Source organism: Argiope bruennichi, chromosome 9, assembly GCF_947563725.1.
Source record: "Argiope bruennichi chromosome 9, qqArgBrue1.1, whole genome shotgun sequence".
NCBI classification, from domain to species: Eukaryota; Metazoa; Arthropoda; class Arachnida; order Araneae; family Araneidae; genus Argiope; species Argiope bruennichi.
The window spans coordinates 3,046,066-3,073,441 of NC_079159.1; the positions used below are offsets into that span (position 1 = coordinate 3,046,066).

A 27,376-nucleotide genomic window follows, 5' to 3' on the forward strand; every position below is an offset into this window, starting at 1 on the left:
TCCATCATTAAAAAGAAATTAAATTTAATCTTCAGAAACATGTATTTTAAATGTCTTGCTGAAAAAAAAAGTTACCATATCTGTTATTGGAGCTTTATTATAACACGGTGGGATCAAATACGCACATCGCATGTTAAAAGTAATATTTATTAAGCACGAATGTGCTTCATTTCTTACAATAGTTTCCTTTTAAAAATTCATTGTTATAATTACTATTATTCAAATACTGAAAATAATATTTTTGAAAATGGATGTCTGTTTACTGTTTTATGAAGCTAATGTGAACTTAAAAGAATGATCTATGTTTGTTGTAGAAATTAAAGAAAAACGAAACGTAAACATGAATTTTAAATGTCAATATTTTATTCATTTCTATATAAAATTATATACTGTCTATAATTCAGCAAGTTTCAATGGCAATTAATACAGTGGCAACACACTGGCGAAATATTTGTCATTTTTAGAATATTCTATAAACTTTGTGTGCGCTCAGACTTTAGGTACCTCAGTCCTAGTAAAAAATAACATAAAATCTTGAAAAGTTTTACCTTTCAGTAGCAGAAATAAAAACACATTATATTCCTTGTCATAACATCTATATTTTGCTTTTAAGCTGAGTCACAAAAGAAATGTTTAAAGCAATATATCACGGATACAGTACAACATATTCAAAATCACGTGCATATAACTGATTAAGTACTTATTTTTAACATTCATGAATACACACTATGAAATATTTCCAGTAAAATAATTAAGAGATTTCATTTTACACTTTAATTAAGATGTAAGAAAAAGATTATTATTAGACATTCAAAATTCGTGTAGAATTATTGCATTCTATTTTAAAGATCATCAAAGTAAAACAATTCAAAAATCACCATCTATAATACTTATAGTCCAGGAACTTTGTATAGTTTGCATAATAACCTTACTAGGATAGCATGGTTTGTATAAACAGAAATAGAGAATCGAATGATTTTCGAAGAATCAATATATAACACTTTAAAGATTTATAAAGGAATATAGCAAATTATAGAAAGAATTCATAAGAATAATTGTGTAAAGATTCAAAAGTAATTAGCATAACAAAATTAACAAGGAAAAAAATTTATCATTATAAAGGCACTAAGAATTTGTCTGTAGTTTAAACAAATTTTTAAGAAAAGTACAGAATCGGCTATTACTGTGGAAAATTGTTCTGCTATATATCACTGACATTTTTTTAAAGATGCACACATATTCCTTTAAATATTATATGCATAAAAGTATGCACTTTTATTCTAAGATATCTTATCTAAGGAACTTGCTTTTATATTGAACAAACTGTTAAAGTTACCTGTTGATAGATATGTAGGATTCGCATTCGATCTTGCCCTCGAACAAAAAATAAAAATAAATAGGAGAGTTTATATGACAGGAGCAAAGGTCCACAAACTGTCACTCAGACGTCTTTAGTTTGCTAAGTTGATCGTCCACTCTTTTTACAAGAGCAAGAGTTTTTACAAGAGCCATTAAAGTCTGTCTTTTGTCGTCTTTGCACAGTTCAAAAATGTGAATGTCTTTTTTTGCATAGGAAAAATCTGGCAAGATATTTACACTGTACAATTCTAAGCGGGAATTTTATTTACACGACTTGACAATAAGCACTGGGACTTACACATCACTAGCTCTGTTTGGACATGATTGGGATTGGCTTATAGATGGTCGTAGAGCTCTCAGGACTCGCTGATGTGGAACTTTGACTGACAGTTCTGGACTGGCTAGCAGCTTGGCAATTCAGGGCTGAGACTGTCCTTAGGGCATGCAGGTCATATAGGGCCTGTCCAGGGTTGACTAGAGACGAGAAAAGGTAGCCACATCCAGGCATCGCCGAGTAGCCCTGAGCTGCACCAAGTCCTAGGGGGGCACAGCCAGGAGGGCAGGCAGCGAGACTGGACCATAAAGGCGCGTGCAGATTTGCGGCAGATTCAGCCCCGAGGAGTCTGTCCACACTGAATCCCGTGGGTTTGGGGTTCTGAAGTGTTGTCATATTTGTGGCTAGGCTTGAATAGGGATACTTGAAAGACAGGAGACCTCCAGGTGTGTGGAAACCACCATATCCTGCCAGGGACCAGCCCAAGGCGGATTTATCGTGAGGATGGAGACCAGGATTGAGTCCAGCATGGAACACAGGTGCGCCAGCACGCTTGAAAGCTGCCAAGCGACTTCTAGAAGCAGCTGTCGTCCGCCGACGAAGTTTGCCAGTTGTTCCACCGATGAAAACATCGTCCGAACTAGGATCTAACATCCAATAATTTCCTTTCCCAGGATCATCATAGTGTCTGGGTACTTTGACGAAACACTTGTTGAGGCTGAGATTGTGACGAATAGAGTTCTGCCAGCCTTGCTTGTTCTCGCGGTAATAAGGGAAATTCTTCATGATGAACTCGTAGATGCCATTTAACGTCAGTCTCTTTTCCGGACTTTGTCGGATCGCCATCATGATGAGGGCATTGTAACTGAAGGGAGGTTTCTCGAACGTCGACTTTTTATCATCTGAACCCTTCGATTTCGTTGGTGTTGTTGTTGTAGCCGCTGTGGATTTAGCCGGCGAAGGTGGTGTGGAAGCCACCGGGGATTCTGCAGGGGTGCTGCTCGGTTTGGAATCGGGAGGGGTGGCGACGTCTCGCCGGCTGAAGTCCCGCGGGCACTCCGGCGGGGTGGCGCTGCCACCGACCGGCACGCTCTCGTCATTCTCCCCGCCGTGGATGAGGCTGCTGATCGAGAAAGAGGTTCGTCTGGGCACCACCATTGCTTCCGCTGTGCCCTCGATGCGTACCATAGCGGATTTGCCGCAACAGAAACTTTTTAAACAAGTCGCACCCGACCGCAAACGACACATTAAATACGACTCCCTGCCGATGTGCCGTCACTCTGCCCCAATCGCCTTCTCACTCGCCTAGCCGGTCTTTCGAGACCGCACCCCAGCTCCGCCTTTAGTCCCGCCTTTTCAGCGACTTTAGACCAATGGCGTCTATGGGCAGTTACCCTTCGCGAAGAGTGTTTGCCGACCGTCCAGTGTTGTGGGAGAGGACAGCTCTGGCGAATGGCTTGAACACCCTTGAACTTCGCTTCTCCGAGGGGGAAGGGGGAGGCATTCTTTTGTTTACAAATCTCTACACAACCCCCTTTTTTTCCGGAGGGGGACGGAGTACCCACAAGAAATCTTCGCTATTTGGAGGTAAGCATAATATTTGTATAGTATAGATGTCCTAACGTAGAGTCGTTTCTTTGACAGTTCTTTGATTATATTCTGAAACGAGAATATTTTGCCGATGCTTATCTTTTTAATATATATATATTTTATTTTTAGACAAAATTTTATACAATTCGTTTTTATCGTATACTCAAATTTATCGTTACTGTATGTCACCAGAAATGATACTGAATCTCTGAAGAGTAGACAATGCTGTAACTACTTCAGTGCTTTTCCCCCCTTGCCATAACTCATTTTCACACGTTGTTCACAGGTTTAATGTTTGTATTTGAAGAATATTTATAAATTCATATATTTTACAAAAAAAAATATTGTTTATTGTATTAAAGAATAAATTTGTATTGCAGTTATGACACAAAAATTTGTCCATATATTTGATACGTAATAACGGAAATATTATTGAAATATCATTGCCATTTATGTATCTCATTTCCTAATTCCTCTAATCGGCCCTAATATTTATATTCATTTACATTATCATTTTACTAAAAAAGTAAATTATTAAAATATTTATCTGAAGACAAATTGTATGAAAATGAACCCATTTTTTTTTCAAATATAATCAAACATCTGTTTTGCTAAAATTTATTTGTTGCCTTTATTTAATTTTATCAAATTAATTAATTAATGATCAGTTATAGCTTAGAAAAATGTAGCTTCATATCATTCATGGGGCAGCATACATATTATAAGAAATGATTCTGATAAATTTTATTTTGATACATCTCTGTGATAGTGTTTTAGTAGTTTTTTTTTTAAAAAAATACATTTAATGATATTTAATGAAAGCGCATGCGTTACTGAATTGTTCCATTATTTGAAATATTACAAGATAAAATTAGGTATACAAAACATTTTTCATCTTTTTTTATTTCAAAATTATTTTTTGTATACGCTTGAAAAATATATTTAGGAAAATTGTTATCAAGCGAAAGAAGTCTTATCTATAATCAATACAGGAGATATTTTTTTTTGGCGATATCCATTTTGATTTTTTTTAATATACGTCAGAAACAGTTATGTTGAGCGATACAAAATTCCCATCTAAATGTACAAATTACTAAAATGTGCAGTTTTATTCACTATATAAAATATGCACATTGAAAGGAGTATAAAGCCATGATTTCAAATGTCTCCACTGTTTTAAATTTCCGAAGAATGTCTATAAACTAATAAGCAAGAGTCATGTCTCCAAAGCGTTGGGTCAAACTACGTCATAAAGGTGTTGTGCTCAAATATTCATGCGCCACCACTGCTCAAATTTTTATTTTCAGAATCTTGCATAGGAGCGCTTTGTATCTCATGATATAATGAAGAAAATCGAACGTGCACTTTATATTCCTTTTTTGATGGACCGATTGACACCAAAATGGATATTGCAATTGAAACTACTTCAAACTGCCATTTTAATAACGAGTTCGCATAACAAATTTTATTTATCTGATCGTTGAGGGATTGCATTTCTATGCAAGAGAATGTAAATTGACAGAAGGCCCATCTCTTGATAGATTTAGTTCAAAAATGACTACAGATCTATACTTTTAAGTGCTAGAAATGCGCAATGACATTTTACACTTAACAACTTTACTCTGAAAATTGCATCGAAATCTAAAAATTTGGTATAAAGATTGCACATCGAATTTATTCCTTCTATCTGAAAGCTTTTTTTTTAAAGTTAATATTATTCACAGGTTAAAACAATTCCAAAAATGCGTTTTTTTGGACTCCAGGTGGTCTGGAACGGCGAGATGAGTCCAATCTCGAGTTCGAATTTTTTGGCGATGACAGCATTTTTTCTTTGCAAATGACGAAGTAAAAAGATATTCTGCAATCCATTTTTTTCAAAAAATATTTTAAGAATGTGAAAAAGAATTTGATTTTAAGTAATCCTGCACTGGCACGAAGTCGGACGCAAACAAGAGAAGAGTTTAACTGTGGACAATATTGATTTCAATAAATCGTGGTAAGCTAATAAATTCGAAAAATGTGAAAGTTTTTCTTTAAACACAAAATTGCTTAACTCAGAATATTGCCGAAACGCCAGATTTTAGTGAATCTGTCATATAAATATAACTATTGTGATTCTTTCGAGGAACATTTGCCAGTCATATCGCAGTACCTCATCCATTCCTTCTTAGTAATCACACGTATGTGCCATCCATCCATCACAAGTATGTGTCAATACATTTTCATTTTTTAAGTTTAAAAATAACAAAATGGTGCGTGCTTTTAAACATTGTAGCTTAAATAATATTCATTGCATTTTTCAATTGTTAAATGATTTATTTTTTTATAATAAATTAAAATGCTTTGATTTTAATAAAACAAAATTATCTCATAAAAATATTTTTAAACAAGTATTAATCAAAAATATTTATTTATTTTTTTTGTATAAGGCAAACTGAATGCTACAAATAATTTCCAAAAAAATCCAAAGAAATGCAGAGAATAAAAGTCAATTTTTCGAAAAATACTATTATTTGTTTCCGAAATATTATAAATAAAAGGGAGGCTAAAATGACAAAAACTAAATTTTTCTCAGGACAAATCAGAAGGCAGTTCTTACGATCAATGATTGGGCGATTTTCATTCACTCACTTCTTAGAGGTAGTTTCCAAGCTCCAGCTCTTAAGAAATAAAATCGAGAATGAATGGTTCCATCCATTTAGAAATGAATGCACATTCTTTTATGATTTCATCAGTTTTATAAGTTACACCCAGATCCAAAGAAAAATTTATTATAAAATGCATTTTTTTTATTTAAAAAGTCTATATCAAATAAAATAGTGATAATAAAATTTAAAAATTTAATGGGTACCTATTTTTTCTCAGTTTTCAATTTTAGGGACTTCTTCTGTCTTGCTAACATGACAGCATTGTGAATCTAGTGCGTATACACCTTTGTGTCACTTTTAAACTAAAGTAAAGTCACGTCATTCAAGTAGAATAAATTGGATGAAAAGTGGTGGCCTCGTCATGAAGTATTTTAATATCAATTTACGAATCTGAATTTTGATATTGTCAGTATAATAACTCCACATCTTGACTTTACATTTTGAGAATACGATTCATTTTAAATTTAATTTTGGTGAAAATTTAAAAATAATAATTATTTTATTTTAGAAAATGACTGTAAAATTTTATAACTTGAAAAAAATGGTCTACTGTACGTTTCAGGATCCCGAGATAAGCCATTTTTGGCGATTGCACTACGCTAAAGGGTACTGTGCAAAAAGGTGATTCCCAGAATAATTTGATTTCACATTGTTACTAAATTCTGAGAATGAACTGTCTGTATAAATACTCGCTTATATATTATATATTGCTATTTTACTAAAATACGAGAGATTTCTCGCCGAAGATTTGCTGATAATAAATCTCTGAAGATGGCAATGAACTCTATCGCACAGTTATTTTTAAAATAATTGTCATTCAATGCAGTCACCAAGAATCGAAAATGAAAAAAGAGACGACAGAAAAAAGCTGAAATTATAAAAATGTCACTTTCCATCTTAATTATGACCCTAAATTATTTCATCTTTTTATTTGCTTAAAAATATAGTGCAGCTTATTACAACAATACAGAGGGTGTTTATACGTTTTTAGAACGATTTACGGGCTGTTTTATGAAACTGTAAAAATTATCTTTTTTAAATTTCCAATCTGATAATTTTTTATTTGGACAATAAGTCTGCATCGTGATTTCCATGATAGAAAAGCAAAATCGGCAAAAGCAAATGAACTTTATGTTTTTTAAATAGCTATCAAATTATAAATAGGGCCTTATAATATTATTTTGTATTGTTAAAAATGTATTTAAAGGCTTTGCGACTGTCTTCTACGTCGAGAAATTTTTTTCTAGTTACTATCTTTCATTTCAGAAATATTTTACGCAGTTCCGATAATCGTATGGAACCTTTTTCCCATGCAGAAGTAATGATCGACGGTTTTCCACTTTCAAATGAATAATGTTTATTTTGCTCTTAGAAATTTAGCCATCATGCATTTCACAAAGTTTTTGAGCTATAGAATAGAATATTTCTCTTCGGCAAGCGATAAAACACTTTCTTTAATCTATAACATGTTTACATGCGGCATTTTGAAAGACGAAAAAATTTAAAAGTAGTAGAGAATATTTTTTATTTCAAATAATGAGCTCATGTCAGTCATTTTTATTCCAAGGTATTGACTTCTTTAAAGTTTTTATTGAATCACTCTAAAAATGTATAAATATTTATGTAGATTTGTCTTCATGAACCTTGGATGTTGATGATCAAATACGTCACATATTTGTAATAACACTAAGATGATTTATAACCATCTTATTATCTATCTAAAATTTTTTAGAAATGTAAACACATTCAGTTCAACTTTTTAGAAGATTTTTACGCAAGAATATCACTCTTAGATTCATTTAAGTTCAAAGGAATGGACTTTAATGATCCGTTTACAGTCACAGTTTTTTTCTGAAAATTGTTGCAAAAAGATTCTCATGCTCCATTTTTCAAACTTCTTCATTGCGTTCTTTATAACTGGATATGCGTTGACTCACTTTTGAAAGATAAACAACACAAACTTATGATTGGCTTCCAATACCGAATTCGAAAGGCCATAAAGTGGCAAATAGTTCCATTGGCATGATTGCATCTTTGTGGGCCATTTGTATATCCATACAGATCTTTCGCAAGTATCCCACATTACTTTTGACGATTTGTCGCTCTTACTTTTAAGTTAGTAATTATAATGTTTTACAATGGTGATTTCGGAAACTATAATGCATAGAGAAAAAAAAAATGATTTTTAACTATCTTAAAATTAAAAAAAAAAAAAAGGCTTTTAACTATGTCTGCTAGTTTTTTTTAAAGTTATATTTCAGATATTTCTATTATTCTTTAAAAAGTTGATTTTTTAAATAAGTTTTATCGAATAAATGTGTTACGTATTGAACTACCGTTTTATGAATTTCAGCTTTACTATTTTAAATGGAACATAGGAACGTGAGGTTTGTTGCACCAAATCGAATCCTCTATAATCCATTGTGCAGCGCATAATTAAAAATTTCAGAATGAAATTTGAAAAATGAGCATCCGAGTTTTTACTTTACTCCTATACATCATCCACTAAAATGCAAAAGTTATTCGCTCATTGCCTTGGAAAAGAATGGAATGAACTACGGCAGATAAGATGTGATTTCTTACAGGATTGTTTATAAATCTAACTCATTTTTCATTTGGGTCCTTTTATGTGTATGAAATAAAAGTTTTAAAAGGAAAAAGTTTCTGTTTGAAATTTAATATCTGATTAAAGAATAGAATTTTTTTACAGTAAATTTTTACCTTAAGGAATCCATTTTGAATTTTATTTCTCCAGATTTGATAAATGCATATTTCTAAAACGTTCAAAATACGAAGAAAATGTTGACATTTTACACCTACGTATGCGTTAATGAAGGTAATAGTGCAAATAAAAATGAAATTTGAAACGATGTAAATCTGAAACGATGAACGCGAAACAAACGATGTGAATGTGTTCCAAATTTCAGTCCATGTCTGTGATGTGTAGTGTTCAAGAGACGTCAACTGAATGCGTTTGAATTGTTTTAATTATTCAAAATAGTATAGGGGGAAATGAACGAGGTGGGTACGTTTCCTTTTTACATGATGAGTTCAGTGTAAGAAATCTGAGGGATGAAATCCTTGAATCTGAAATCTTTCGTTTGAAATCTGAGGGATGATGACTGCGTCCACACATTCAACACAGTTTTCCAAAAAAATCATTCATCAGCTTTGTTATTGATATTTTATCATGGATGCTATTTTCTTTTTGTTTCGTGATTTTATAAACTTATGGTGATCATTTTCGGAAACTTTTAGATAAAGAACCCGATTCCCTAAATTTTATAATTTAAAAGCAATTGATACATTGATGTCATTCTGATTGTTGCTTTTCATATTTTCAATACATTTTTGAAAATGTATTTATAATTATAGCCACAATTATTTGGAAATAAATTAATAAATATATTTAAAATTTCTGTTGAATGACGTGAGAAAGGCTATTGACTAAAAGCAGGGATTCAAAATATTTATAATATTTTTATTCATTGTATAGTGAAATCTGAATGATTCGGAGTTCAGTTTTAAGAATATCCAGTTTTCCAAACAGGCTTTTGAAGAAACTTTGGAAAAGAGAGAGAGAACGAAAATAAGACGGAAGAGTGCAAACAACGCACTTTTTCCAACGCGTTTGGATTAAAATAGAGTTTTATATATTGCCTTGCTCTTGTGTCATTTTAATACACGCGTATGCAGCGGACTTCAATACATCATTGAATGTGCGATTTCCGCTTTAATCAAATTTAAAATATCTACAGTTTTTTAAGCATATGTTTGTTAAATTTAATTACAGAAATTGTATATAAATTTTATATAAGTATGATGTCTCTTTCCTTTTATTTTGGAAGATTATCCAGTCATAAGCATTTCCATAACTATCCTATGTACACCACTTGTTAAAAAAATCTCTTTAAATATGTAGTTTCATATTGCATTGAAATGAAACCAATATTGAGTTTTGTTTAAATAATCAATCCATTTGTCAAACATTGATACAAACGAGCCGATAGAAATATAAACAGACAGAAAATGTGTTAAAATTAACTAGCCGAATGGACCATATGCTTTTACCCACGAAGCTTATTATGTTTATAAGTTATTTTAATCTTATTTGCCAATAGATAAAACTATAAATAATTTTAAAAAAATTTCGAAAAATTGTTTTTACAAATGGAGGAAGGTTTGACACTCCGAAATTCATTAAAATTGTCTATCTATACAAGAAAGTATAAACATAAATTTTTATGATATGCAAGTTGCTAAATATGTTTAATGAAACCTTTGTATAAATTATTTAAAAATAGCGGTTAAAGAAGTAATTATTAAAACAAGAAATATAATAAAAGAAATTGTTAATAAATGTAATTGCTAAATTCGTCGCAAAAAATATTGTTTATATTTTTCATCATTGATTTTATTTATTTGTACATTGCTTCTTCATACAGAGGAAATATTAAAAATATTTCAAGCCTTTTTAAGACGTTAAAAATGTTCTTTCCTTGGATTATAATTTCCGAAGTTGTCGCATGAAAACATGAATATTACAAAAACTGAAAGCATCTGCGAAAAGCTATTATTGGACAAAGGAATTTTCCTTTGTTTTAGTGCGTTTATCGAAGACAGATTCGTTGCAAAACAGAAAGGAGTCATCCTATTTTGTGTATAGAGTGACATTCTTAAATGAAAGCATGTATTCAAGTCGAGCAAAAGCAGTCTGTATTCGTTTCTTGCTTCTTTTATAGAAGTTGTTAGGATCATTTAACGCCAAACCTTTTTTCGAATATGAGCTTCTTTCATTTTTAATTCTTAATTGCAGCAACTCATTTAAAAGAATCTACGGTAGATTTTTGTATTAAGGAGTTGATGGAATAAAAATGTCGGATGGAATAAGAATTTTGTCGGATTTTCAGATATATTTTAATAACTGAAATCGAAATAAACTCTGTGAAGTTTTAATTTCCTTAATTATAGCACAGTTTGATTTCTTATATCGGTACCAGTAATGACAGATTTGTTTATATGATTTGCAGCAACTTTTTCTCGAAATGTAGAAAAAAAACCCATATATAGCAAGGTTTGTGGAAGGATAACAGGTACAAACAAAGTTTTTAAATATGATTTTCCTCACAAGCTATCATCACTCTTTCTTAACTCAAGCTTTAATAATTTCTTAAATTCAATAATGTATTTCCAGTTAAAGATTACTCTATATTACAATTTTTTTTATTTATTTTCAGAAATTAATTTTTAATTTTTTTTTCTCGTGAATATTTGATTTTATTTGCAACGTTGTCAAGATATGCAGTTGTTTCTTGTAGGGTCTCATACTGTTGCAAGGACAATCAGTCTTTCTTGAAACACAGTTTATCAAGTGCCTGCTTTTATTCATTTCAAGTTCCAAAGAACCTCTTTTGTGAATTGATTATTGATACTGATCCACGTAAAGCGATGAATATATCTCGGGCATTGAATTCAAATATTTTTGATTTATGAATGGAAATTCATTGCGGACATGTTTCCAGAGAAATTCGTCTCGCTTTTACTTGCAATTCTTTACTTAAATAGGTTCGAGAATAATTGCTACCTATCTGTGAAAGAACTGCAGTTTTATCTGATAGATATAAATGGGGTGGCCCTAGGCAGCTGCCTAGTATCATCTGATAGTAAAACCAACCTAATTTGTAGGTTTTCTTAATTTATCTATAATAGAGCATTGAAAAGTTATAAACACTGGTTAGATACAAATTAAAATAATAAAGAATGTTCATTTAATGTTATTATTGTCATTTTCTTTTAATAATCAATCGAAAATTTAAATGTTTTGCAACTTTTTCTTCTTGTATCTGAAACTTGATAGATGAACGCATATTGGGCACTTCTGCCAGAACTCCCATACAAAACGGAGTTCCTCAGTGATCACTATTTGTTTTCCATCAACAATTTTAAAAGAAATGACCGAGATTAGAAATAGAACTCTCGGCGTGCTAATGGAAAACAATTAATGTAAAGATTTGACAGAAAATCCGGATTTATTAAAGAAGACAAAAGAATTCAAAATCACATTTTCCTATGTTATAAAAATTCAACATTTAATAAATAAACTAATGTTTTTCTTATGAAACAGAACTAATTGAAGCTCGTTTCACCGTAAAGGTTCCAAATTCACTGCAAAGCATGCAAAATAGGACATGCATTGCATTGAACTGTTCGTTTCTAGGTAGCTGTCTACGGACTATCTAAAACATTGATTTTTTTTTAAATCATGCTTATTCAGACAAATTACAAATAAAAAAATATTATTTAAAAAAATTATAAACATTTGGAGAAATAGAATTGTTGACTTTAGTTACTAATTCTTTTTCATTGAGTCTATTGTTTCATTGTTGAATCGACGTTTTCTTTTTAGTCATAGAATATATCCAGATGGTACTTTTAGAGTCATTTTTTTTTAACTAAAGTAAAAACTTCGGGAGTTCTATAGAGAATCATTTCTATTAACGTATTTTATATAAAATACTTTTAATGAAATCATGCTTTTATCAATTATATCTCACAGATTATAGCATTGATAAAAAAAAATATCGAAAATCGAGAGTAAACATTAATATCCAATTGAAATCAATCATTAGTATTTAAATATGTTTTTGAAAAAGGGAACTTAAACATGCTGAAGCTAAATCATGAGACTGCCACCTTGCTACAAAATTTTAAAAAGGTCATGTACAATGACAACCATTTTTAAATCCTTGTACAGATAGAAAGACATCGCTTTTAGTCTCGTATGAAAAATGTCAATCAGAATCTTTCTACAGATAGGAAAAAGGCGATTGAAGGCACGATTATAATTCGAGAATGAGTTTTATAGTGTTTTTTTTTTTTGGGGGGGGGGAGCTATAAAAAATGTTCTCTCATTAAAACGAACTGATCAGAAATTTTTAAAACAACCATTGACCCTCTTCCCAAACTTCTAGTACGGCACGCTGTTAATAGCATTCAATTCTTGGAGCACAATTTAGCCCATCGTTGATAGAGCCATTACGACAATTTATTGCTATTTTGAAGATATATATGTATATATATATATATATTATCATGGAGAACTGTCTCAAAATTTACAATTGGGAAGAAGATCTCACACAAGTCTACACAATCAAAAGACGAGGATTTCTGACTTTCGAATTCTGATCAAAATACTATATATGCACTCAAATATATCTTTTATATGACACAAAAACACACAACCTGAATCCTTGTTCTTCTTGAAACAAAAACAAAAATGAATGCTTTTTAAAAAAGGCATTTTTCTTCACTCACTTGATTGTTGCAATAATGCGAATAGAATGATTGTAACTTCTGTCTAAGCTATTCTTCTTCGGTCAACTGCTTGTGGTCCAATTTGAATAACTATTATAATTGTTATTATGTAAGTATATATATTAATACATAAACTATTATAACTTTTGGAATTATATTATTTTATTATTAATTTTTATTAAACATCTATCTTTAAAGTATTTCAGAAAACTGTAGCGAAATGCGTGTTATGTCCGTATATTTAACATAATTTTAAATAAAATAATTCAAAACATTTAAATAAGAAAATTCGTTCATAAAAGAAATTGTTCGTGACTGGAGGAGTTCATAAACCTTGATTTGGTAGCATTTTCTAATCATCTCTTTTTTTAGGGGGGGAGGCTCATTTTGAGATGAAATGCTGAATATTTCCACTTGTTCACCTTCAGATTCAGACAATAAAACCGCTCTACGTAACAACAGAATCACGTGATCAATATTACTAACTATCCGTATCTAAATATAATTGGATATCTAAATAAATATTATGTTATATATCCAATTAAATATTTACACTGTTTTAAAATATTTGCTTGTAAAATTTGTAACAAATTTGTAAATTGAAGTTAGTATGATTTCCAGCATATATATCTATAACGCAAACATGAGTTGCCCCCATTCAAATAAAAAGGCTTATCAAAAAATTGCGATATTTTGCAATCTATCGTATTTAATTCTAACAATGGATATTCAAAATCAGAAATTAAAGGCTTGCTTCTGTTTAAAACGGACATGTATCTGAGAACTTTATTTTTTTTTCTTCAAACTATACAATTTAGTATTTTTGGGACTTAAAATAATTTTTTTAATAATAATGTTTTAAGGCTGGCATACTGTAAGTAAATTTCTCGATTAAAAAATCCCTCAAATGGCTCTGTAGGATCATTTCATCTCAATTTGGGTAGGGTCAGTCTCAAATTTGGGCACTCTAGATCCAAAGATTATTTAGAATGATCAAATTTGGTATTCATTAAATTAAAGTTATTTTATTATTAAATTTCGAATCAATTCATCACTTTTTGAATAACATAGGCTAGTTTGAAAGGAATTTCAAAATTCTAATTAGATTTTTAATTTATTAAAACTTAATCAGGATTTCAACACTTTCCTTCGATGACTTTTTAGCCTAATATAGACTTCAAATGTTCCATTTTACTTCAAAAAATAAAATTTCTTAAATATATTCTTTTTATTCATGAATAGTTTTTTTAATTTAATTTTGCTGCACAGTATCTTTAATGAATAAAGTTTTACTACACATTCTATTTTATAATTCTCTGCAATCTGTTGAAATGCGCAGTCGACTTTCAAAGCATAACCTTTCATTCTGATAATTAATAATTTTACATTTAAAAATATTAGACTTAATAACTCGTTTCATACTTTTGTTTCAAATTTAATGAAAGTGTTTAGCATTTTTAATATTTTGAGGCACTTTTATGAATTTCCAATCTTGATTTAGAGTCGATGGCCAAACAAATAGTTTATAAACAATACGAAATAAGGCGTTTAAAAAATAAATTCAATTTCCGGATACCTATTGCTGCCAGGAAAATCGCCAAAAAAGTAACCAATAGTAGATTATGTAAACATGCTAAATTTCAGCCAAAGATCAATATTTAACTTTAGTCGCCAATACCATGCCAGGCGCTCGTGACTTTAGTCAAAGTCCACCATTTCATCAGGGAGGAGAAGTATCATACTTTTATTAAAGAGTGTGAGAGAAAGTTTGGGCGCTGGGCACGCCCATTGGTTGTTTAAAATGTTTACACAAAAATTCCTTTGGACAAGTGAGAAGGCAATGGCCTTTTCCTATAATCTAAATGACAGTTCGTCTATATTTTATTATATAAAATAGAGATGAAAATTCTTTGCAATGCTTAGACAAATACGATGAAATATTATATGTTGAAACAACCATAGAAAAAGGTTTTATTGTTATTGCACCATTCCGTATTTATTGTGAAATAAATAATTCATAAGGGTAATAAATATAATAAAAATAATATAGAAATATAGGTTTGTTACAAAGTTTATATTATTGAGAAACTTTGAAGTTTTTAAGCAAATGCCAAAGTTTGTATCTGCCGTGAAGCACTAAAGATTGACGGTCTTTAGTGCTTTTAAAAACACTTGGAGAAATGAATCATCCTTATCAACCTTCCAATTAAAGGCAGAGATCAAAGTTTTATGATGAAAAGAAGGAATTTATCGTTTCAATTACATTAGGGTGAAAATACCGGCTGCTTTACTTCATTAATATTGGAATAAAGATCTTATCTATTACATTTTTGAATATTCCTATTATAATATTAGCCAGAATAAAAAGAACAATATGATTATTTTTTTAACATTCTGTGTTAAAGCTATGACGGTTGTCTTTTCCTTCAATACAAGTACACCCTCAGTAATGAGGCAGACAGACATCGAACTAGAAGAGTGTCGAATGAACGCAAGCCCTGGATCAATGAGGCTCTTTTAAGGAAGGACATTTAAATAATTGAATTTATACTTATTGTAGAAAACAAAACAAAAAAATATCCAGAACATTATTCTACTTCTCATAAATATACCAAAATATAATTCAAACTCTGAGCAGCAGTCTATTTTACACTTTTTACTGAAATGATTATTGATTAAATTGTTTGTCAACTATAAAAAATCAGTTTCATGATAAAAATTACTTAGCGTAACAAAATATTAAACCTTTCCGATAGCCTTTAATAATATTTAAAGAAGCAATTATCCAAGAAACAAACACCTGCCAAATCTCTAGTGGCTCAGAAGACTCTCTCTTTTATGTAGATTGGTGCGAAGAAAATAGTTTTAGAAAATAATTTGATTTATTTTAAATTGCTAAATATATTCTAAAATAACAAATACAATCACATTCTCGTTTTCAAGATAAAGCTTACAATAAAACACATTAAAAAACCCCCTGAATTTGGAATCCCTTTTGGAATTGTTCAATGCCGGATTTACACTAGGCCAGTTATAAGACGGCCAGTAGGCAGCGCATGCGTAGAAAGGCTGAAAAATGCTGTTCGGTCGATGGCAAGTCATTGTCCCGACAGGACAACAACATGCCGCTGTATTGTATAGTGTATATATTTTTTTTCCTTAATGCGCATGAGTTTGTAGAATTTGACGGTTTTTTTTTGTTTTTTTTGTTTTTTTTTTGGTGTGAACAAAATTGATCACTTATCACCGATTAATTCCGACATTTTTTTTTTTTTGTTCTTCTTTATAAAGCTAGTTTATGTTTTTTTTTTCTTTAATTCTACCATGTTTTTTTGTGCGTAAATATCGATCATTTTAATGCAATACCCAGTGAAAAAGAAAAATTCCTGGACGCCAAAACAGCAATTTATAGCCAAGCATGGAATGGTTGAATCAATCTTATGAAATTAGGGCAAACATAAATCAATCCCTTACTGCGCATGCGCTGTCTACTGCCCGTCTTATAATTTGCCGAGTGTAAACCTGGCATAAGACAGATCATTTTCACATAATGTTGCCAATAAATATTTCTCCTCCTTTATCTTACTAATTTAATTAATTTTCCTCGAGCTATTCAACGCCACTCCATATTCATTTAAACAATTTCAAAGTAAGGAAAATAGTTATGCATAGAAGTTTTTCTTTTCTTTCAAAATTGGCATTACAGATATGTTAAAAATGACAGAAAATAACTTTTCTGTCCTTACCTTCTAAGCAATTACAATCTTCGAAGAACTTTTAATACAAAAGTCACTCATTTTAATGAGACACTCTATCGCTAAATTTTATTGATTTTTCTGTCTTCAAATGTAAGAAATTTCTTTATTGGAAAATAAAAATTTTAAACCTCCGCCATCTCCACCTCCTTTGAGCTAGATGGCTAATTTACGAACTAGTTTCAGATTTTCGTTCTTCTTCCAACATACGCCGGACTGTTCAAAAGTCAGTCATCGCATCTTATTCCAGTCATCGCATTAACAGATAATATATGCATCATTAAAATGTATATATCTCTACTAATAATAAAGATGAATGCGTGCATGTGTGTGTGTGTTTGTGTGTTGACACTCAACACGTCAGACGATTTGACTCTTAGAACTTAAAAATTTGACACATATTTATTTTAGAGAGTGGAAATGTTCACCTTGAAGCGATTTTTATAAGAATTTGAATGCAACAAATTAGATTAGATTATTAACAAATTAAAAATTTGATTGAATTTTGAGATCTTTTCCAAAATAAGAAACAATTACTGCATTAAAATTATTTCTACCATGTTAATTTTTTTTAAATCTTTCCAATCACATTAATTTAATAATCGTGAAATTTTTTTTTATTTTTGCTATCTTATTTTTTATTTGTTTGTTTATTTCTTGTTTGCCTCATTTCCAAGAGCAGACTACATTGTTGACCTGAAATTCAAATTGCTTTAATAGAAATCCCTGGATTCAAAATTATTAAAATTTCAATCCAGGGAATTTTTTTCTATTATTGTAAATTAAAGAAGATCCTGTTTAGTAAATATATAGTTTAAAAGACTAATCAAAAGTGAATCTGCATTTGTTTGTTGATTCATTTCGTCAAAGTCGGAAGAGAGGTGAACCGAGCCATTTCGTACTTAATAGCACTATGATGTCGCAGACTGCTTACCATCAGGAAAGCTGATGTGCACCAGGAACAGAATATATATGTAAGGCTATTAAAACAATACGGTTTTACTGACTGACAATTTGGCAAAATCATGTGCATGAAATTATATATAAGTGATTTAACTGAAATTAAAAATCACAAATTTTCCGAGAAACCAGCTGTTCGCCAAAGCGGAGAGTATATATATTTTGAACGGAGGGTATTTTAAGGTTTATTGGCGCTATGATCGGTGAAGAGCCGTGATTTTAACACGTCAAAGGGTTGACTGTCTGTAGGCCCATAATTAAGCCACCTGTAAATGCAATGATTTAAATAAATGAAATTTGGTGTGTAACCTTGTAATTTCAATTGTGGACCTTTGTGAAATTTTGGCTTCAATCTCTCGGAACAAAGAATATATATTGACTCGGGTAGGAACCGCATGGCAGGAATTAATTTTAAAAAGATCATCAAATATCGCACGTTAGATTCAGGCCAAAGATCGGTATTTTGTAACAATTGTTCGCCGTGCCATGTAAGTAATAAAGCACTAGTTTACCATTGCTATAACCTGAAGGACGTAACTTTCAAAATAAAAATCTGTGCACTCGTGACATCCAAGCTTAACAATTAGATGCGCGGTGAAGTTGGAATATTCTTTAGAAGAGATTTTAAGAAGTCTCAGGAGAACACTAACATTGTTTTTCGAGTTATTAGGTACAAAATTTAATTATATTATTATAAATAATCGTTTATTGTTATTAATAATTCTAAAAAGTGATTATCGTCGCTTAAAAAAAGCACACGTCTATACCAACAATTATTTTAATACTAAGAGTTATTGTACCTTTTAATTATTATTATTTCATGTCGGAGTAATTTTGGTAAATGAGTTTGTGAAATGGTTTTTCTATTTTTGTCTCAAATTGGAATGTCTCATTTTCCTACACAGAGAGTCGACAAACTATTTCTCTATGTTTTAACATCCAGTTTTTAAAAAATCCGATGTTTTAAAAAATGACCCTTCCTAAATCAACATTCTGTTAAAAAGAGCAAATTCTATAATCAGCTTAAAAATTTAAAAAAAAGAAGAAAAGAAACCTATCTTTCGACATGCATCTATAATTCCAGTTATTAGAATCTCCCTCTACTTTTTGTCCGAAACTAATGGATATCAGTAATTTTTGTGCTCTGAAAACCAAATTTTATTCTCTTAGCTGATTCTTGACTTGGTCTTGGTCTGCCTCACGACTACCCGCCTTCCCGAAAGGGCGTAAGATCTTAAAGGTCACCGGGAAGAGAACCCTTATTTATTTATGGAAAGGCTTGCAATCAATAAGGGCATACATTATAGTTCATTTGAGTAAAAGAAAATATTTAAATTAAATAGCTAGCAAACCAGTGATGGGTTCAAGAAATTAAGATGAAAATTACATAGAGAAAGCAATGACACACATAAGCATAAACACAATATCACAATGCCCAAAGGACAGAAGACATCGTATACTGTACAGTCATATCAAACAATGTACCAATATCTAAAATCATATATCTATCCCATTATTTAAAGTGAAAAATAAGTGAAATACAAGGTGAAATTGTAAAGCAGATCCAGCAAGACAAACACATGAAGGAAAAAAAAAAGCACTACTAGAAGGTAATTGAAGAATATGAGCAGAAACATACAAAGTTTTTAATAGCTATAATCCTGCATTTAAAAACACACACACACCCTAGAACATGTGCCAGAATAATTACATAAATAAAGATTCCATTAAAACAAGACTGCAAACAACCGAGCACATCATTCTAGCCTCTTCTGAATTTCTTCACTTCATTTAGCTGTTTCTTGACTTATCGTGTTCACAAATAGATGTTCCAGAAATGGTTTGATGAACCTCCGGACTGTCCGTGATGTGGAGAGGCCTTAAAAGCTCAAGGCCGAACTTTTCGATGGCTTTCACGGCAGATAAAAAAAAAAAAAAAATCAATAATTGTGTATTGGTTTCTAAACATTGACGATAAAATAAGGATATCATTCCAACCTTTAAATGGGATGGGCCGAATTTTTGTTTTCAGACGCTCATTTGTTCAGCGTAATCCATTCTGTTGTCAACCGAATGGCGGAGATTGACCGAATCGCATCCTTAGTCTTCTGTTTGGGATCTCGCCCTGGCAGACGACAGTGGAAGCGAGACAAAACACTTGAAGAGTTCATTCAAAACATTTTGATTCGCTAACCTGTGTTTAAATGTACAATTGAACTGAAATGGAGCATCTAATGGATGACCTCTCATTTTATTGACAGAAGTTTGTGCCAATGTTTGGGATGTGGGTAAAAGCTCAGGTCGAGAAGAATAAGGGCCAATTCAAAGCAAAACGTTTCTTACCGGTGATTTAGTTTGTCTTCTGACACGCTTAGTCGAATAGACGTCTCTTTTGAGGAGAGGGCGTGGCTGAAACCTAAGTGGGTCATCTGGAAAACAGGGATGCTCACTTGGAAGTTTTATTTATGCACTGAATGGAAGCACCATCGATGAGTAATAGTTTCTTTGCTACCGTTGTAAAAAGATCAGTTTACGCTTGCATACTAAAAGCATCATGTTATCTCATTGCACGTCTTCCGAGAAGATAAATTAAGTCATTTCACAACACAGCGTGAAAAACATTCATTTAAAGAATGTCGAGCTCAGAATCTACTACAAGTGAAGTAAAAAAAAAAGTTTAACTACATGGGAGAAAGAAAAAAAAAAGATTTTTATTGAAGCTTAGATTTATAATTAAAACACCTTATAAGGCAATGGAAGTCACCCCTCAGAAACTTTCCCTCGTACTCTGCAGTAAAGGTTTGAATCCCTCACTGGCTGAATAATGGTCATAAACACTGCGAATGATCGCATTTTTTTTTTTTTGTCTGTTTTGAGTCGATTATTTTCTACTTTGTGTTACAATCTACAATCATCTGTTACATTTTTTTTTTAAATCTTATGCTACTACCTTTTATCTTGTGCTATTATCTCGTCAATAATGACTACTTTCAAAACTAAACCCAATATGAATGTCAATAATTATGTATTTGACATGAGATTCCTGTTCACGAGATTTTTGAGCTTCGTAAATAGTGAAGGAAACCAAATGTGCAAGTAGAGATTTTTTTAAAATCAAAATGAATACAAACCAAAATTTGATACAGAATTGCAATTTCGGTAAAAAAGAGTGCATGCCAAATTTCATTCGTATAAATTTTTGATTAATCGCGAGTATAAGCCACCTGATAGTTAATAGATTTGCTTCAAAATTTAATGAGTTACATTTTGGATGTTATAACTGTGTACCAAATTTTATCCATTTAACTCTTTTCGTTTTTAGCTTCAAGGAATTCGACAACGTGACACACTTCCAGTGAATCCATTTTGTTCAAAATTTAAGAAAAATCTACACATTTGGTGTAAAGACTGCATAAACATTTTCAGCTTTCTATCGCACCGTGTTCACAAACAGACAGATATGATACCAAAAATATTCTTTCTGCACGCAAGCAGATCTGAAACATTAAAATGTGTGAAAATCTCGAGTTCGATTTTTTTTTTTTTTAATTGTTGCAAAACTTTCGCTATGTGTATTTCGTATACGAGTAGGTAAAAAGAAAAGAGGATGAAATGAACGGATTTTTTTTTTTAATTGTTGCAAAACTTTCGCTATGTGTATTTCGTATACGAGCAAGTAAAAAGAAAAGAGGATGAAATGAACGGATTTTTTTTTTGACACGTGTTTTCTCTTTTTGGTTATTGCCTTTTCTATTTTAAGTCTATTATCTTCCACAAGTTTTTGCAATTGTGCTAATACCTACCATTTTTTCTCATGCTATTATCTTTTATCTTGTCCCTAATGACTACTTTCAAAACTTAACCAAACATGAATGTCAATAATTATGTATTTCACATGAGACAACTTTCTTTTTAAGTGGAAAAAATGACCCTCAACCGTAAGTATTTCGAAACGGGAAAATCATTTCACATCCCAATCTTCGAACATTTTCGGACATAGTTGACGATTCCTTGCTAAACTCAGACATCCCGATGGCATTCAAGTTTGGCTTCAAATTTAAGCAACATTACCGAACATGTACTTGCGCATTTTTTTTTAAATTTTTTTAAATTTTTTTTTTATTTTTAGCTGGTAATGCAAGCAATACCACGACTTAGCCAGAGGTCATGCGGGAAACTTGACGGGGCCGCCGAAGAGCAACCCCACCTAGCACGAAGGAACAAACGACACTTGTTGATACTGGGCACTTGCAAACAACAAAGAACTCTCTAGATAAAATATATTGGTACAGAAAAAAGAATAGAAAAAAAAGCATTACATTTTACAATACGAAAAAGTAAAAATATAATATTACATTTTTTTTCTCGTAACAAATTTGCAAGGCTTTCATGAAAAATAAATAGAAAGCTCGGTAAAATTCTTATAGAAAATACTTCTGACTGAATGAAGATAAAAGTATGCAGCTCAGTTGAATATGAATCCTATTGTATATTAAAATAAATTGGATCATTTTCAAAGAATATTTGAGATGAATGAATGGACAACCACTCTTTTGTGATTTTCTGTTTTTCATTGTTTTTTAACTCTCTCTGCATATTCTTTTTAGCTCTTGCTATTTAATAATAAAAATATTAATAGATATTTAATATTTTTATTTCCCATTTACATAAAAATATTACAGCTATCAATAATGTGTAATATTTTTATTACACGTTATTAATAGGTATTTATTATTTAATACACATTTGGTAGACAATTTTACAAAGTAGTTAATTATTTATTTTGATTTTGTTAATTATGCTTACATATTCATAGTTTTAATCCATTGTATAGATCAGTATTTTTATACAACTTATATCTGTTCCTGAGATCTTATTAAAAAACTATTCGTCTTTGGCGAGCCGCTGATTCGCCAGTGATATCGGTTATATTTCATTCCAACTAGATCGTTAAGATATAGCTCGAGGCTCCTGATCCAGTCCAATTGCCAAGCTATTTTCGTTGTGTACAAGAAGCTTTCTAACGGAGACACGTCCCGTGCCGTCTTGTAGCTATTGAAATCAGAAATGCCCATCTTCCAGATCTGCTGTCATGAGTTTGGTCTTTCGGTTTATGACTTCATTTTTTGGATAAGCTGGGAAGTTAGTAACCATAATTCGATAATTTACAACGATGCAAGTTTAGTTTAGTTATATTAACGTCCCTTTTTAAAGCAACACTAAGGCTATTTTGTAACGAACCTCATCATTTTGAACCGCGGTCAGTTGACGAGGACGACACCTGAGCTGTCACCTTCCTCTCCAAACTTCCACACCATTTTAGCGGGAGGAAGTTTGACCCCTCCGGGTTTTAACGTGCACCAGATCCACTTGCGCGACGGTGGAATCGGATCTCGAACCTGAAACGCTTCGGTTCCGAAACTCTGACCTTACCACCAAATCACCGCGGCCATTTCAGCAACGCAAGAAAATCTCGTGATTAAATATTTGTTGGAACAATAAAAGAGCGGATTTAATTTCAAGGGAGCAATGTAATTTATTGTTGGAAATTTGGCAAATAAATATTTTTAAAAATTGCCAAATTCTAGAAAAATTTGCACGCTTCTTACATTGATATCAGTAAGAAAAAAGATATCAGTATCAAAAGATAAGATAAGATATCAGTATCAAAACATTTTTTAATTTTAAAATAGGGTAAAATTCGTGTTTGCGTAATAATATTTTGGTTGTTATCGCGAAAAAAAGCACCAAAATATAACTTAATTTTTAATTAATTAAAATTTCACAATTTTTTTGAGAAGTGCATATCTCTTGCTCTTTCAAGATATATATATATATATATATATATATATATATATATATATATATATATATATATATATATATATATATATATATATATATATATATATATATATATATATATATATATATATATATATATATATATATATATATATATATATATATATATATATATATATATATATATATATATATATATATATATATATATATATATATATGAATGTGTGTCAAATTTGGTAGCTATAGGTTAAAGGATCTGGTCTGTAAAGCTCTAATAAATATATATTCATTTTTATGATTAGTAGAGATAAGTCTCAATTTTGGACATGTCTTGATTTTTTTTCGTTGCTTCTTTCGTTCCGTGCCCACTTTATTTAGAATAAAAATAATTCAGAAATGCAGAGTGGCATTCGATTCTGCTTTATAAGTTAAAAAAAATAATAAAGAGACGATGAGCTTGAATGCGAAGGTAGGTTTCTTTATTCTGTGGTATAAGAAAAAGGAGTTTCCTCCCTTTCCTCTTCTAATTTCATAAAGGCTGGACACGAGAACATAGTCGATGAAAGCCAATCACCGAAAAGCATTCACAATCAGGGGCACAGACATTTCTTTTGTCATCTTTTAACTTCTCAGCAATTAAAGCTTTTAAAAAACACACCTCTAGAGAAAAATCGTTTTTTATTATTTAGTAATAATTCGCTTAATTGGAATTTCCTTTCTATTTTCTGTCGTAACGGGGGATGGAAACTCCGTTCTCAACTCCTTTGAGTTTGAGGGCTGGCATACAAATTCGGACTCAACAGCTCACGTCTCGCCGTTCGTCAAACTGTCATCTTATTCCTTATAATTCACAAATACAAATAGAATAGTCCTCTTGATATTTATTTTCATATTATTTTCGAAAAACCTTCTGGAAACAACCAATGCTTTTTTATTTGTCTTAAGTTACTCCTCGTATTAAAAACCTCGAAAATGAAATTTTAGGTAATTTGAAGCAAAACAATCGGAGGTGTAAAAGGGGGGAAACTCTAAGGGATTGTTTCAATATAAAGAAACATTGAAAATAGGATTTCTTGCATCTGTCTTTTACATTTCATTAATTGATCTAGTAAGTGAACTCGGGGACCTTCTAGAAAGTCTTTAAACGATGTGCACTTGAAAACAGGAGACACATGATTTTTCAAATTATGAATCAAATATTTCTTATTGTTCTTTTAATGTTCATTCAAGAAGAATAAAACAAAATTAATATTAAGATCTTAACATTATGAAATTTCTTTTATATTCATCTCTTCGATTAGAAATAAATCCTATGTGTGCCGCTTTAACGTTAGTTTCTTTATTCTGGTTCTATAAAACCAAATTTACAATGACCGATTATTTTATAGTTCATTATATCTTTCGTTATTTGTTATTTAATTTGAAAAAAATGATAGAATATCCTGAAAAACTTATATAATTAATATGAAATTAATTGTCTTCTCAGAATTATTTTTTATGTTGAATACCTGAAAAAATGATATTTAGGTTATTCTTTCGAAAAATGTCTTTGTATATGAAATATAATTTTCATCAGAAAGCTTTCGCCAAATGAATAGTTCCCTCTAGAACTTTTGATATCTTATAGGTTTTCAGTTGTCTTTTCAATAGAAATAGGGAAATAGATCACAGAATATTGAAATAACCATTTCAACAAATGTTAAGCTTAAACAAGTTATAATAATTTATTTTAGCTTTATTTTTTATTTATTAAATTCTATCAAATTGATGTATTTTTATTTTTTAGTACACATATCACAGAGAAAATGTTTTAAATAATATAATTCTTGATTTTCTTAATTACAAATAAAAAACATTTGAAATTTCCCCTTTGGCATCCCTAATTACAAATAAGACAAATTATGATGATATAAAAAAATTTAAAAAAATATATCAAACATTAATTATATATTTCAAAGAATTTGCATTTTTATAAATTCATTTATTTGACAATTAGACTAATAATTTTTTTCCGATCTAGGTAGTTACGCAGTATGGTTATTCAAAACCCGTCCTATTGCGTCTGGAGTATAATGATGCATTTAGATACCTGCATTCAGGAGCCAGTAAGTGCTGTAACAAATTTTATATTTGTACACATTGTAATTTAATCTTTATGTCAAAGATATATGTCAACTTTGATTTCTCTTGTATTTCTGGGAACGTATTTTTAAGAAAAATGTAGAAAGTTTTTGACCAGCTAACCCATCTATGAAATGCTCTTTTAAAATGTTTTCAAAAATAGGAGGGAGGAGAGGGAGGGAGAGTTGACTGGAAAAATAAATGTATTGTTTCCCCAGTGGCACGAGCACATTATTCGGGACGTATTTGTTTGGACCAGTCTGTCATGTTATTAAAAAAAATGAATGCCGAAAAAAATGAAATGAGAAAAGAGAAAGCAAGTGCTGCCAGTTTATTTAGTCTTCGTCCCGAGGCATCGGTGCCTTTTGTGCTGCCGTTTCCAATCGGTGAGTTAATATGTTTTGAGAGTATCAATTCTCCACCTTCATCGGAAGATTAAGCAGACCCACACAAATTAAGCCTTTCAAACGCCGTGGAGCGTGCCGGCCACTGCGTTTTTATGCACCAGCGATCGCATACCTTCGGCTGCTCACTCCGTTTCTCAAAACATGCCTCACTATTTGGTAAATAAACCAGAAATTGAGTCTCCGAGAAACTTAAACTTCCGAAATATTTTTTTTCTTTTCTTTCTTTGCTTTATAAATATATATTTTTATTTATTTAAAATTGGCAACAAGAAGATGCGTGTATCCAATCTTTAGAAAACTCGAAATCAGAGCCGTGGAAAATAGCTGTTTACGGTCCACTTGTTTAAGAGTTCCGCCGTATATGTAAATACTGTCTTGCCTTGTCCTTTATACCAAAAAAGACTGTTTGAAATTATTGAAAAACCGTCTTCAAAGCGCAGTTTCGTATGTATAAAGATTTCTACTAAAAAAGAATAACATTTCTCTCCCTTTTGAAGCTTAAAATATGAAAATAAAAGTTTTTAAAAAATATGTCCTCAGGATATTTTAGCTTGAGAATGCTTCGAGTCCAAACAGGATGTATATATATATATTGCAAAATAAAGCGCGGGTCGTTTAAATTTAATTTTCGGGTTTGTAACCTTCCTTTTTCAATTATCTTTGTAACAATAATTATTTCGAGCAAAATCATATGTGAACGCATGACTTCATTTGTTTGAAAAATATAGTTCGAATATTCTAATTCCTTCTCCACCGTCCATTTTCAGGCAGGAAATAACAAACAAATAAACCTACAATTTTTTTTATACGAAAAGATAAAAAAATAATATAAATTTTCTTATTCCCCGAGGGGTTGTGAATACTATGCTTGGTTCAAAACACTTTACCCATTGATAAAACCGGCTCGGTAAATGTATATTTTATTTAGGGCTCCATTGATGCGAAAATAGCTGTCACATAAATTGTGAAATTTGCTACAAATTTTTCAATCTGGTTCATTTTAACGGATTTTTAGAGCTTCATTTTTATCCAAGACAAAGAAATACAATGAAGTCTTGTTGAATCATCAAAACATGACAAACTTCCTTTAAACTTTTGATAAGATTCGGCTTATGATTTATAGAGTGACATCCACTATTC

The 27,376-nt window shown here is 31.1% G+C and overlaps 1 protein-coding gene and 1 long non-coding RNA gene across 2 annotated transcripts in view; one reads left to right on the forward strand and one right to left on the reverse strand.

The window, feature by feature from the left end:
* Nucleotides 1-341: 341 nt before the first annotated feature.
* On the reverse strand, nt 342-2,893 carry LOC129983553 (forkhead box protein G1-like). Its single transcript, XM_056093079.1, has one exon. The coding sequence runs from the start codon at nt 2,879-2,881 to the stop codon at nt 1,664-1,666; it is 1,218 nt and encodes a 405-aa protein (XP_055949054.1). The 5' UTR covers nt 2,882-2,893; the 3' UTR covers nt 342-1,663.
* Nucleotides 2,894-3,058: 165 nt separating this feature from the next.
* LOC129985321 (uncharacterized) overlaps nt 3,059-27,376 on the forward strand; it is a 176,753-nt gene continuing 152,435 nt past the window's right edge. The window contains exons 1-2 of the long non-coding RNA XR_008785551.1: nt 3,059-3,220; nt 25,729-25,813. This is a non-coding gene — a long non-coding RNA (uncharacterized LOC129985321). The remainder of the gene's footprint in view (nt 3,221-25,728; nt 25,814-27,376) is intronic.